The following is a 14,418-nucleotide window of genomic DNA, read 5'->3' as shown; positions in this document are numbered from 1 at the left end:
TCACAAACTTTGAGAAGAAAAAGAGTGAAAGAGAAACTGCTCAGAAATGCTAGTGAGTAAAGGAGCTGAAACCAGTTTAAGAAAATAGATGCTACATCAGTTAGAGAAAATAAGAGAGAGCAAAGTTACCAACACTAGAGAAAGGACAAATGTTACAAGAGATCAAATAGGAGCATTATCAGAGAGTTCACCAGTGGTATCTTCCAGACAGTCAGTGGAACACTGAGATCTATATTGTGCAGATAGCTGGGGATGACAGCAGAAGTGAGGTTCCAGAGCCTGCAAAGGGAATGTTCCAGAAGTTGGATTCTAAGAGAAGGAGGCCAGTGAAGGCAATGGATAGGAAAATGTAGAGTTTAAGGGAGAAAATAATTTTTACTGTGAAAAACTTGAAAGACAAAGGGAAGGTGTGAAAGAGAATCACTGAAAAAGAAAATTATAAAAGATGATGGAAGGTAGTATTTGTGATAGCAAATCTCTTTTTCTATGCCAGACATGTGACATCTTATAAACATACAACATATATGAACAAAATAAAAAGTATCATCGAATTGGGTTTCAATTATATACAATTGAGAAATCAGAAATAGTGATTTTTTTCCTCATAAATTTTTACTTATGATGGACATTTATAGCATCTATAGAAATGGTTTAGCAAAAAAAAAAAAAAGGCACTTACTGTTAAAGCCAATGACCTCACTTTGATCCCTAAAACCAATAGGTAGAAAAACAGAACTGATTTCCATATATTGTCCTCTGATCTCTACACACATGCTATGGCAACAACCTATACATAAATACTCGCAACACATATAAACAATCAGTAAATAAACTAAATATTTATAAAGTACCTAGAACTCTTAAGCAAAGAATTCATACCATGACAAAAAATATAAAAAATTAGGAATCAATTTATAGATTATCTAAGTCAAACTTAATTTTATGTGCATATCTTCTACACTTGATCTTAGCCAAAAGGCCGAGAAGCGATGATGTGCATATCTTCTGCTACTGTGTATTTTTCAAAGGTGCATCCAACACACTGGGATTGTGCTTAACAATTACTTGTATGAGTCATTTAACTTGAAAACTTAATCTTCACCTTGGAAAATTACTACCAACAAAGAAGAAACATCAATACTTCAGGTTTTATTGGAGAAAATTTACTCTAAATGAGAGTCAAATCACAAGAAAGAGAAGAGTGAGGCATATAAGTAGAGGAGAGGCCTACCAAGTCTGAAATGATTATTTTAGAAACAGCAAGAAAGGTTTTCCTAGAACTCAGAGCAAGAATGAACATCCAGGGATATTAGGCATTGAGTTTTACTTACTTTCATAGCCTTGCATGGTATTTTAAGTTGTCTCTTTTTATAAGTTCAAGGCATAGCTAACATGAAGAAGAACACAGCTAAGAATAGGTTACAGGATCTTAACATGAGCTACATAGGAGTTTCTGTTGAATTCTTTCAAATGTTTTCAAGTTATACATTTGGTAACAAAACAATTGCTGTCTTGTATTTACTTGAGAATTTTAGGTCCCTAGTTTTACTAGCAGTGTCTGGACCAATTATCCTTTTAAGATGGAATAGTTACATAGATTGATGGCACTATTTATGCATTTATCAGATTTACTGGTATAAATAAGAACAATATCACAGGGTCTCCTTGCTGCTTTAGTTGTTATTGCCATTGCCAATGCAAACTGTTAGCTTCTACTACATGGGGTGTGTAGGAATTACCTGCCCCTCCCCTAATTCTCAGCTCCCGAGTTTCTTGTAACTAATGCATAGTAGAAAAAGGAGGGTATTTTTATGTATTCTACTCTCATATAATTCTTATATTTCTGCCTTGTATTTCACCATATGCTCTAAGTTGTACTTATGAAACATTGTCTCTGATGTGCTATACAGTAATTCTGAGCTACTCAGTAATGACTTTGGTGGGGTAACAGTGGAGATCTGGACTGTGCCTAAGCTAGTTTTTCCTTGCTGGGGCATGAATTGTGGCTGTCTAAGGTATACTTCCTGTCATTAACCGTCTGTGTGTCAGAAAGGAGTTTTCTGAGTTTCTGAGCAGCTAAGGGCTAAACCTTGTCTATTTATTCACACATTCACAAAATCAATGCAGTAACTCTGTGCCATGGTGCAGGGTATTATTGGTTAGCAGCACACATGTACCTGTGTACTGCTACCACACACAAGGAGAAACAAAGAAAGGATCTGTGAGATAGAATAGTACAGAGGTTCTGGGGAGGCCAAATAACCATAAGGATTTGGGGAAGCAATTTGGATCCGTACATGTTAAGAAAGAGTAATACCCTTGCTCCACTTCTACTCTAGCAACCCAACACAGACCATCTGAAACTTTGGAGGCACCTCAGCTTTCTACTACAGCCTCTTTCAAGCCTGGGAAACAACAAAAGGCTGGCTACTTCAAGCTGCTGGCTCCATCACACTAAGAGGCTTCTGAAAACCTATAAATTTTTTTTTACCTGCCCTTCTAGGTTGCCTGGGTTCAAAGAGGTAATTTAATAAGAGAAACTATAATTAGGTGATTTATGGTTTGTTTTGTTTTGTTCTGCTCTCTGGAAACAGAAACTACCTCCCTTATAATTGCAACATTTGTCTAATGCCTACTCTGTGTTTGGCACAATCACATTATTTTCTTGAATGTTCATCATTACATGTGTTTGATATTGCTGGTATTTTTAAATAGTTGAGAAAAAAGAAATTAAGAAAAGATGTTAAAGGTAGATCATATCCTGTGTTTATCTAACCAGTAAAACATAAGGCTAGGATTAAATAAGGCTAATATCTGGAATAAATATGAAATGCGAATGGAAAGCCAAAATGGAAATCTTATGATGGGAGTGAGATCTAAAGAAGGAGAGGCTGGGGTTGATATTAAACAATTTCATATGAAAATCAGGTTGAACGATTTTGATTTCAAAAGTTCCTTTCTAAGGTTAGTGTGTGAAAGGATGCACTAAAAAAAAATCTTTTATTTACATTAAAATAAGACAATTGGGTAGGGGTGACACTGAATAACAAAGTGTGAACTCATAGTGAGGCTCATTCACACACAAACACATATTGAAAATATCATCAACTGAGGGCTATAGGGGTGTTTTTTATCGATAAAAACTACCACAGTAAGAACAGAAGCTTCAGAGTGGGTTACTATTCTTGTTAGGTTCCTCTGGGAAGTCAATTAGGTTTTTAAGGAGGTGTATTTAATTACTTTAGATCTCCACAGATGATCCTTTGCAAAGAAAATAACATCACACTGCTCTTGGGTCCTGAAAGAAGGACCTGAACTTTCCTCTGTGCCAGGAGGTGTACTACAGTCACTCATTATCTTCTGATTAAGAAATTTTCAAGATAGCTATGGTCACAATATACCACAAATATAGCTGTATGTGCAAAATATACCCTAGTACGTAGGGACCATATAAAAAGTTAGCTAATAAACTCTTTGTGGGAACTGAAGTGAGATTTTTATCTATCCTCAGTTAGATATTCATTCATCAGCAAACATGTATTTCACGTCTCTTTGACTTTCTATATGCCAAAAAATTCAAATAAAATAATAAATAAAACTATTGGAGTTAGATTTTGTACTTTAATTAGTCTATCTTTTTCAAAAAATATTTTTATTTAATATGTTTTGCATGTATTACTATGTATCTTATATATTCAGTACCCATGGATCTCCTGGAACTGGATTTTAAGACAGTTGTCAGAAATTATATAGACACCGGGAATTGAACTGGGGTCCTCTGGAAGAGTAGCCAGTACTCTTAATTGTCAAGCCACCTCTCTAGCCCTTCTGTTTGTTGTTGTTTGCTTGCTTGTTTGTTTATATGAGTGTGTGTGCATGTGTGGCATGAGGCAAGGGGTGCAGGTGCCCATGGAGGCTAAAAGAGGGCATTGGATTCCCTGAAGCTAGAATTAGAAGCAGCTGTGAGATATCCACCATGAGTGCTGCAAATCAAACTCAGTTACTCTGAAAAAGTGGCAAATGCTTTTAACTACTTAATTTCCTCTCCAGACCCTGTGCTGTTTTCTAGAATCATCTCTCTGATGGCTCAAAATAAACATTTCCTTGATGGTTAGAGGCAACTGTGTTTGTGTACATGTTAGGGAGTGGGTACATACCCATGCACATATGTACAGAGGCCAATAGAGAACATACATGTCTTGCTCTATCAGTCTTCACCTCACTCCCTTGAGAAAGGGTCTTCCACTGTACTTGGAGTTGGGCTGGTAGCTAGCAAACCCCAAGAATCCTCTTGTCTCTGCCTTCTACAGTGCAAGAGTTACAGCCATGTACATCCATACCTGTTTTTTTGTTTTTGTTTTGTTTTGTTTATAATCTAGATGCTAGGGGTTCAAACTCAAATCATTTATACTTTCTCTTACACACTGAGCCATCTCTCTGTCTCAGGGAGCAGTTTTTAGGATAGAATGCGTTTATGTTAGCATTCACTAAGTAGTGTTCATAATTTTGCGTTAAACATTTTTTTACTAGTACTATTGCCAAATGGAAATAATCCTCTAGTCATCTTCAAAAGTATGCTTTAAAAAGTGTGTTTGTAGGCTGATTGTAGTAACAAACACTTGTAATAACATCATCTAGGAGTACAAAACAAGAAGATTATGGGTATACAGCAAGCTTTAATAAATACCAAGATACTGACTCATTAAAAATATTCATAACATGGTCAAATGTTACATCTGAGAAACATCTAATCTCTGATTAGCCTTACTTGTTTCTTTTTTAAGAAAAGAATTCATATATCTTAGGCTGGCTTCAAATTCCATATATGAAGGACGACCTTAGACTTCTGATCTTTTTGATCTACCCTCTTGAGTGCTGGGATTACAGATGTGTGCCACCATACCCAGTTTATGCATTGCTGGGATTAAAACCAGGGTTTTGTGCCTGCTCAGCAAGCACCAGAGTCCCTAGATTTCTTTTTCTGATCAAGATTATTGATTCAATTAATGTGTTCTTATACTAATAAGTGTCTATACCTTGTAAGAATATACCATAAGGTTGTTATTATTATCATTTTTCTTTTATAGCATTTTATAGAATTTCTATGAAATAAGGATATCGATTTCTTCCTCCCTTCTCTCCTTTTTCTTTTTTCTTCCTTCCTTTTCCCCTCTCTCTCTCTCTCTCTCTCTCTCTCACACACACACACACACACACACACACACACACACACACCCCAATTACAATTTGGAAAATCCTTATACAGTGAGTCACAAGTACCCTGTAGTTTCTTCAGAATACTCTCGAAGTTTTGATATCCTCTTTTGTGCTCAGGAATGAAAAAAGAAAACACATTAAGGTAGTAAGTAAATGTTGAACAAATGACTGAAGGAAAAAAATAATATTTAAAAAGCAGCAACAGCTCTGGAACTGTTAAGGTCTGTTGGAGACCAAGAAGATGAAATAAAGTTTTATGTATCAGGTTTAGTTCTAGAGGACTAACAATGGCCCTGTTTTTTGTAGTGTATCTTATCTGGTGTCATCTATAAGGCAATGCAGGTGCAAGAATAGATGAAGAGGACAGTAAATAGTCCCTTAACAGGAAGATGACAAGAAGCAATAAATCACGTATGCTGGTGGCTTTGGAAACCTGTACTGGGAAGGCCTAAGGTGTGACGTGAGTTGCATTGGATAAATAGTCAGTTTATGAAACATGGAAAAACCAGGCCCTGGAGTTTGGGACAGGCTTGTCAAGAAATCTCTTAAGATCACCACTTTTCCTTGGACATAATGTATCAATATAAATAAATCTCTCAAAGAGTTAACATTCTCTTTCCTCCTCTGCCTCCCATGGGGTTTGAATCTAGGACTTCAGACCAACAAGTTAAACAAGAGCTCTCCCACCGAGCTACATTTCCAGATCACCTTTTAGTTTTTATTTTGAGACAGGGTCTTGAAAAGTTATCCAGGCTGGTCTTAAATTCCTAATCCTCCTGACTCAGCCTCCTGGGAGCTGTGACCACCCACCTGAAACTCTAACTGGTGCTATTTAACATGTATACTACCTACCCAACTAAAGTCCTTTAGGCTTTTGAAATGCAAGCTGTGGGCTTGCTTAAACATTCACTCATTTATTCATTCGACAAAAGTTCATGCAGGGTCTCCTAGTGTGAGAATTTTGTTAGTCACTGGGGGTGGGGAGCGAATACAAAGAGAATTGAACTTGGTCCCAATCTCCTAGAATCTTACAATTTGGTAATGGAAATAAATGTGCATTCATAAGACCTTATAATAGAAGGTGAAAATGTGAGAGCAGGAATGGAGGGGATCAACCCTTGGAACATAAAATAAAAGTGGTGTAACAAACAAAACAGAGTTTTAAAACAAATTGGGTTTTGAATGAACTTTAAAGACTGGAAGTCCAGGGTGGAGTAAGGAACAGAGGTTTGATTTGGCTGGGTAACAAGGTTCTTGAATAGCTGTATAGTAGGGAACTTAGCGGGATATGATCTAGGATAGGACAAGGCAGAAAATACCTGAACAGAGACCTTATTTCTTTTCTTTATACTGTGACTTGACTTCATTAGAATCCTTTTTTGAAATTCACCTCTTTCCTAGCGTTCAAGTGGTTGGTGGTGAGGTGGGTTCAACGTGTAAGTACGGGTTTGCAAAGCGGCCCATGAGTAACTTAAATCCCATACTTTGGAATCCAGAAAAGGAAACATGGTAGAGGCTGCGTGTGTCAAGCCCATTTAACAACACCAGCCACCCTCCTCAAGATACCAGCTGTTGCCGGGGCAAGCTGCAGGCCAGACCTAAGGGCGGGTAGCCAGAGCTGGCAGGAGCTGAGATCCTTGAACTGGCGGGCCAGGGTTGAGGAAGAGAGAGAGGGAGGGAGGGAGGGAGAGAGGGAGGGAGGGAGAGAGGAAGCGCGAGAGGGAGGGAGGAAGAAAGAGAGGGAGGCGTGTCATGTGATCCGCTTCCCTGCTTCTTTAAGCGTCCACTGGCTGCCGGGCGGCCGCAGTCTCAGCTCTGGGCATCTGGGGAGCCCAAGCGGCTTCGCCCAGGCATCCGCGCGGGCGCCTGCGGTCTGGGTCCCACCTTCTCTGCTATCGCACCCTTGAAGTTTTACAGCACCAGGAAAAGAGGGCAAGGAAGAAGGAGAGGGGAAGCGAAAGCATACCCTAAAACATTTACTTAAAGGAGAAAAGAAAGAGGGTCGCAGAAATGGCTGGGGCAATTATAGAAAACATGAGCACCAAGAAGCTCTGCATTGTTGGAGGGATTCTTCTGGTTTTCCAAATCGTTGCCTTTCTGGTGGGAGGCTTGATCGGTAAGTGTGAGAGCTGCAAACTTTCCCCTTTCCCTTTCTTCGGCCCTTCCCTCTTTTGCCTCTTGGGCTACTTGTTACAGTATCGCTGCCTTGCCTCTATGATCTAATTAGTCCGGCTATTGTGCTTAAGAAAGCAGAGCTCCATGGGGCTCCATGGGGCACAATCCAGTCTAGTGGCAAAGAGAAAAGGAGGGGAAAAGTTTTGGCCTAGTTTCAGTATCCACTTGAAAGGCAGGAGGGGGTGGGGGTGGATCTTAAGCATGGCGACGGATCGCGAGGAAGTGCTGGGTCGCAAAGTTGATTGCTCCCCCTGCTCTTTCCCTCGCCCGCCCCCCTTTCCCTCTCGGTTCCCTTCCAATCAGCTCCAGGAGGGCAACGTAATCGACTTTATTAGGAATAACAGGAGAGTCGGGAGCTAAGCCCGGTGCCAGCCGCGAGCTGTTACTGGCTGTGGCTTGTGTAAATGCATTAGGTTGTCTCGGTGAGGGACTAGAGCTGGTTTTAGGGTCTCAACCTTTAAGCCCTTGGCTTCCACGCCGCCACCCCACCCACCTCTGGCGGTGGACTTGTTTGAACTGAGGACTCGAAGTCGGATGGAGTAGAGTGGCTTGGGAGAGTCCTGGCCCTCCCAGGACGAACTTGGAGAGGGCGGAGGAGAAAGCCTGTCTAAAAGGTGTTGCTTTTGCCTCTTGTCCCCTTTGCCATCTCCCCTCCCCCTCTGCTTTGAGCCCCAAGATTCAATGAGTCCGAAGCCTGAAGTCCTTCCCTGGCGCCAGGAGGACGTTTCCTGCTCCCTCCTGGGCTGCCCTCAGGTGACAGCTCTCAGGCGCCAGGGAGACTTTCTCAGTGCGCACCAACCAAAACCAAAACAAACAACAACAACAACCAAAAACAAAAACAAACAAACAAAAAAAAAGAAAACAAAAGAGGCTTCCGACGTAGCTGACCTTCTGTCTTAGGATCCACCCGGAAAACTCAACTTACTCCTACTATCTTTTCCACCTCGAGTCCCTTTCTCCTCAAGGTTCTGGACATCCATGGACAAACTTCAGTGCCAACTTCGGAGCAGTCGCTGCTGGGCAGCTTGTCTTCCTTGGGGCTGGCTGTTGCTCCTGGCTGGGTGGGAGAGCTCAGGCGGGGGTCTATGCTTCTTGCAGGAGCCCCTGGGCCGCTCTGGAGCTCCCTTGAGGGGGTGAGAGTAGTGAGCACGATGTTTTTCCTCTAGACTAGGGTGTGTTGGGTTCGTATTCCAGAGAGTCTGGTACTGTCAATCTTTGTAACACCAGGCTAAATGTTTTAAACAAAGGAGAGAAGGAGACGCTTCAAGAAGGGAGTTCTGAGGAGGTCGAGTACACGTTTCTAAGCCTCTGTCCTCCGTATGGGCGAAACACACGCACGCACACACACACACACACACACACACACACACACACACACAGTGCTTTTGTTTCGCTACACCTTGTACAATCTCTTTTTCTCTGTATTGGATTTTCCAGGCTCTTAATACTTCTCTGCTGGGAGCTGTAGGCAGCAGCAGTCTCACAGTGATTACACCGCGGTTACAATTAACACCTCTTGTTTCCCTTGATGAGCAGTTGCAGTTGGATGCTATTGGATCTTGTGTGATTTCAGTGGCAGGCCATCATAAAATTTCTTGCACCTTGTGCTTTCAGAATTAAATTGCCCTATTATCCTTGCCTGACCTTCTCCTTTGAGGTTTTTGCACACAGTAAACCATTACAGTTTCCCGTAGCTGCACCCCATCCACCCCACGAAACTGATGTGGGCCCACAGACCTCTTGGTTCCTATAGTAGGTTTCTTATAGCACTTCTGGAACTAACATGTTTTCTGGAACCTCACCAGTGCAGAGGAGATCCCAAAAGGCCCCTTGCAAGTGTTTGCTGGACATTAGAATTACCAGTTAGAACAGTTGTTTGTTCAAGTTAGGGTTGTCTGAAGTAGGAAGTAAGTAGTGCTAAGGTTGTTCCCACCCAACCTGATCTAAGGTAGAACTTGGTTAGTGAACCTGCAGGTTCTGCCTAAATAGATTTTCCTAAAATTAACAAACTACTTTAGTTCTAACTTTTCTTAGAAAAGAAATATGTCTCTCCATAACATTTGTTGGAGGAAGTTTTTGCATAACTTTACTTTGTATCACTGTTTTACTTTCCTTCTCTCCCAGCTGTAGTAATTGTCTTCAGTTCTGGTCCTGAGACTGAACAGATTATATGTAGCCCATGTTAAGTGCTGTTTTAGTTTTTACTTCTTCAACTTGGAGAGTAGCATTTTTTGTTCTTAAATAAATTTAGGTAACCTAGGCTCTCTTATGACCTAAATATAGGAAATGGACATTAACAAGAGATACATGTTATGTTTTCCACTCAGCTTCTCTAAGTTGAAAGTAGATGAAACTGTTCAGAGTGAACTATTAGAATTAGTACTTGAAAGAACAGGAACTAGAGCAGAACTCTACTACTCAATCCCATTGCTACTTATGAGGTCAGTCATACTGTTCCTTCTGAACTGTAGCCACTCTGAGACTTTTGAATCCTTGTTTTCCCCTGAGATTCTCTCAGGGGAGAAAAATATTATGGAAAAGCTCCTCATTGGAAATACATGCACAAAACAAAAGCACTCATCCCCTAAACAGCCATAGCAAATCATGAATCTCAAAGTGACTGGGCAAGTCACTTAACCAATAGGCTTTTCTCCTTACTGGTAGATAAATGGGTTTAAGACCCCTTTCGACTCTGATTGTATAGCTCTTTTAACACTCAGAATTTTATATGACATTTGGATTAATATTCAGTTGTAGCTTCATAAAATCAAGGGGAAAATTTTAAAAGAAGCCATTAAAGCAAATAGAAGGGATTTGGTTTGGTATATTTCAAATCCCCTGTATCCTACAGGCCTTCCTACCTAACTTGTTAATTTGCTTTCTGGCTGTGTTTTTCTTGTACTAGTGTCTATATATATTGTTGAACTTTTGATGAAATTTTACAAACAAGCTTGGTAAAGAATATCATACTTGGTAGAACTTGGTAGACTTATAAATTTATTCATTTTGTTAAAATTTTGAGACACTATAAATTAGATATCTTTTTATGCATTCAGAAAACTTAATAAGTGGCTAGCTTTTTAAATGTGTTTAATATTTAAGAACTCCAAAAAGGAAAATAAAATGTTTTGAAAGGTACAGATTAATCTTACTTTCCTGAAAACCAAGCCCGGAAAATACTAAAATAATTTTTCTTTGTTTTCATGTTTGATGAACTTAGTTCATGGATAAACAGCTGTTGGGATAGTAGAAGGGGTGAAAAGAAACCACGTGATGAAACAAGAGCATAGCCCACTGAAAGTCATGAACTGGGGTATCTGGCTCATTATGTGTATGTTGTTTAGCTCAGATTAATCATTTCTGGTGCTATGATGTTTAAAGAATCATGTTGCTGTTTCACCTAATTCTAAAATTATGAATAGAGCAGAGATCACAATTGGACAGAATGGATTATGGTTAAATTATTTTAAGCAAATCTACAAATAAGAATATTTTAAACTTAAATTCCAAGTAAAAGTAAACAAATCACCGCTATAATTTCTTTAAGAAGGAGCATTGTTTACTCAGATGTCACAAATGACCTCCCTTTTAAATGCTGAAGATATAATAATGTGTATAAGACATACATATGTACATATACAGTTACCACATTTTTTCAAATAGGCCTGTCAAGGATGTAGAACTCTTCATTATGCTGTTATTAAGTGGAAATTGTTGGTGGTCTTGATTGTTATCCATTCATATGAGCATTGGTCTGATGCAGTTCATTTGAAAGTTGCAGAAATTTGAAAAGTTGAATAAAATCATGGTTAAACAGAGTGCACAGTTGTCAGTACATTAGATTTTAATTTTGCTGTATATATTACATTTATTAATGTATTATATGTAAAATATGTAATTACATATATTAAATATTAAATATATTACATAAGTCTTGTATCCCAGGGTGATTTCCCACTGACTAACGGTGATCTCCAACTCCTGATCTTCTTTCCTCTACATCCCAAATTCTGGGATTATAGGTATAGCTCACTAAACCAGGCTATATCTTATGAGAATCTTGAAAAGTACTGATTGTTTCTTGACTGATACTGGTCATATTTTTCTCTGTTTAATTATGTTTTTTATTTTATAAAATTACATACCTAATCAAACTATACTTTTTCTTTATTAACTCCTAGAGGAATCATAACAACTGTTATTTATATAAATCATGTGTGATCTCATAACTTTATTTAATGAGTTTTTTCATTATTAAAATAACATTATTTAACTTTTAGAAAGCTAAACTTTGATTATTATAATGAGACAATGCTTGTGTTAGTAGTCTCTAATTGTTCTCTTATCTGATTTTCTTAGTACCTCCCATCTAGCCTTCTAGTGCAAATTTTCTTTCTGTAGTAAAAACTGAGAAATATTTCCATGATGTAAATGTGAGTAGTTTTGTGAGGCTTACAAATCCTTTGCCTATAAACTCTGCCTTATCTAATGACATTTTATAATAATTGGCTTCTACCTTTATATTTTTAGTTTTATTTATTTACTTACCATTTATTATTTTGTTTGTTTTTGAGACAATGACTTGCTGGCTGGTGTGGAGCTTCCTATGTAGACCATGCCATATAGACATATCTACCTGCCTCTTGCTTCTCAAGTGCTAGAATTAAGGGCATGTGCTACCACTCCTGGCAACTCTTACTGTTAAATATGTACTGACTGAGAAAAGATTTGTATCTATCTCCCTCACAAAGTAGTTCTATAGAATGTCCTTAGTTCAAGTTTTGGTATACCGTTGGTTTAATGTCCAATGTACTTATCGAGGTCCATAGTATATCCAGGACAGGGCTATGAGGGAATATAAAGCCTAAATAAATTATATCCAGTGTGTGGATCTCAACGGACAACTTGTAGAAGTTGGTTCTATCCTTCTACCATGTAGGCCCAGGTATTAAACTCTTGTTAGACCCTTACCTGCTGAACCTTTTCACTGGGCCATCACTGTTATTTTTGTACTCATTTTATTATGTAAATAATTGAGATACAGATAGTCCTTATAAATTTTCTCAAGATATTAACTGTCTCAATCAAGTATGGAAGTAGACTTCAGTCAGTCTGTTATCACAAACCAGAGTTAAACCATCCTGCCTCAACTATGACTTTGGGTCTAAATAAAAAAAGTATTTTAGTGCAGAGAGGTATAATGAGTAACATTATACTGTAACTGATTTCTCATTGTTAATTTTTGGATAACATGGAAAGGAAGAATAATCTATATGATGATAAAGAAAGTCTAACTTTAGTGCCGAATCAGTATCTTAGTAAGGCCAATGGATGGTATCTTTTGGAGAAATTCAAACACCATTCTTACTCCTTTCTTAGAAGTTCTATTCAGCCCCTAAACTGTATGAATCATCTAATTGTCTGGGCAGCCTGGTTCATTAACCAGAAAGAAAGATTGCTTCATTTTATATTCCCCAGCTGGTAGTTTGACATATTTATGTATATAAAAAAATGTTATATAAGAAGATTGTACTTTTCAAAGAAAGAAAAGAGATAGAATCACTGGAGATTAGAGAGGGATTTGGAAGATATAGATGGCAGTAATGATAGCAGTTGAAACTTAAAAAAAAAAATAATACCAGCCAGGCAGCAGCAGTGGCACAGGCCTTTAATCCTACCTCTTGGGGGAGGCAGAGGCAGGTGAATCTCTGAATACTAGGACAGCCTGGTATACAGAGTTAGTTCTAGGACACCCAGGGCTATACAGAGAAACCCTGTCCTGAAAAAACAACCAAGCAAACAAACAAAACCAAGAAAAACAAAAAATAACAGCAACAAAAACCCCAAGCCCCCAATCAAACAGAAAACCCAAACCAACAACAACAAAGAAACTAAAACAAAACAAATCTTTTCTAAAATAACAGTTATGTCAGCATACAAGACCAGCAACTCTCAGGAGTAGACATGCTGACACCATGAAAGGTACATTTTATTCTTCAGGAAAATGCTAATAGATTTATTTTTTAACATAGAAAAAAATGAAGTTCTTTATTTTGATAGAAACAGAGTTAACAGATTTACACTTTAGTTTCACTTGAGTAGATCTCTCCTCTGAAATTTGGTGATCCTGGCCTAATGGGACAAGTAGACCAGATACAGGCCGTTCCTAAGTGTCTGATGGCAGTGGGAGGACAGGATTTGAAGATCAAGAAATGTTTTGTTATTTTCTCTTTACTTAAAGAAACAAACTGAAGATTATTAAATTATGAAAAATAAGAAGCCTCATATTTTAGAATTTAAAAAAATACTGAGACTCTTGTTTTATTCTTCAGCTCCTCAGCTTCTGTATCCAAGCTTTACATTCTATCCGTAACAAGTTTTGTAGAGGATTAAAAGCAAGAATCATGTTGGTGTCTAACCAGGAGCAGGTGTCTACTTTACTGTGACTGTTGACTTTTTGGTGGCCATGGAAACATTTCAGAGGTATTGGTTCATTTAATGCTTGTTATATTCTACAATTATATTACTGCTACTTTCTCCAATTTTCAACTGAATCTCAGGCCTGTTTAAGGAACTTTTTTGAAATACAACATGAAATCTCAATCTCCTTTTTTGGCTATGCCCCTTCCTCAAGCTAAGTAAGCATTTCCATTGCTACCTGAGTACCAAAATGACTTAGCTACCTCCTAAACAAACCATTCCAAACCATTCCTGACACACAATAGCTCTCATACCAGCCACTGTGATTATGACTATGCTTATAACCCATCCTGGGGAAGGCTAAGCCTGAGGAACTCACATACCACCTTGGTTACAACATCATGCAGCAAAGGGTGGATGAACATTACAGAAAACTTGAGAAGTAAGTGCCAAAGAATCCCCTAGACATCAGCCTAAACAACAGGTACTGAATGTAATTGGTAAAGGAAAGAGGGCAGTGTTGATATTGAAGGAGATAATAATGAAATATGGCCCAGAAAAAAAAAATTTAAGGCCTGAGCAAACATCCCTGCATCCCTTCAGGAT

At 38.5% G+C, this 14,418-nt stretch overlaps 1 protein-coding gene and 1 pseudogene across 1 annotated transcript in view; one reads left to right on the top strand and one right to left on the bottom strand.

Moving 5' to 3' along the window:
* Positions 1-850: 850 nt before the first annotated feature.
* Positions 851-991, bottom strand: LOC114629555 (annotated as a pseudogene).
* Positions 992-6,933: 5,942 nt separating this feature from the next.
* Positions 6,934-14,418, top strand: part of Wls (Wnt ligand secretion mediator) — a 93,395-nt gene continuing 85,910 nt past the window's right edge. Inside the window, exon 1 of the mRNA XM_028777602.1 lies at positions 6,934-7,333. Within this exon, the coding sequence (XP_028633435.1) occupies positions 7,228-7,333 (106 nt within the window). The 5' untranslated portion in view covers positions 6,934-7,227. The remainder of the gene's footprint in view (positions 7,334-14,418) is intronic.

Source organism: Grammomys surdaster, unplaced genomic scaffold, assembly GCF_004785775.1.
Source record: "Grammomys surdaster isolate TR1022 unplaced genomic scaffold, NIH_TR_1.0 311, whole genome shotgun sequence".
NCBI lineage: Eukaryota > Metazoa > Chordata > Mammalia > Rodentia > Muridae > Grammomys > Grammomys surdaster.
This window is presented reverse-complemented; position numbering and strand designations above follow the sequence as displayed.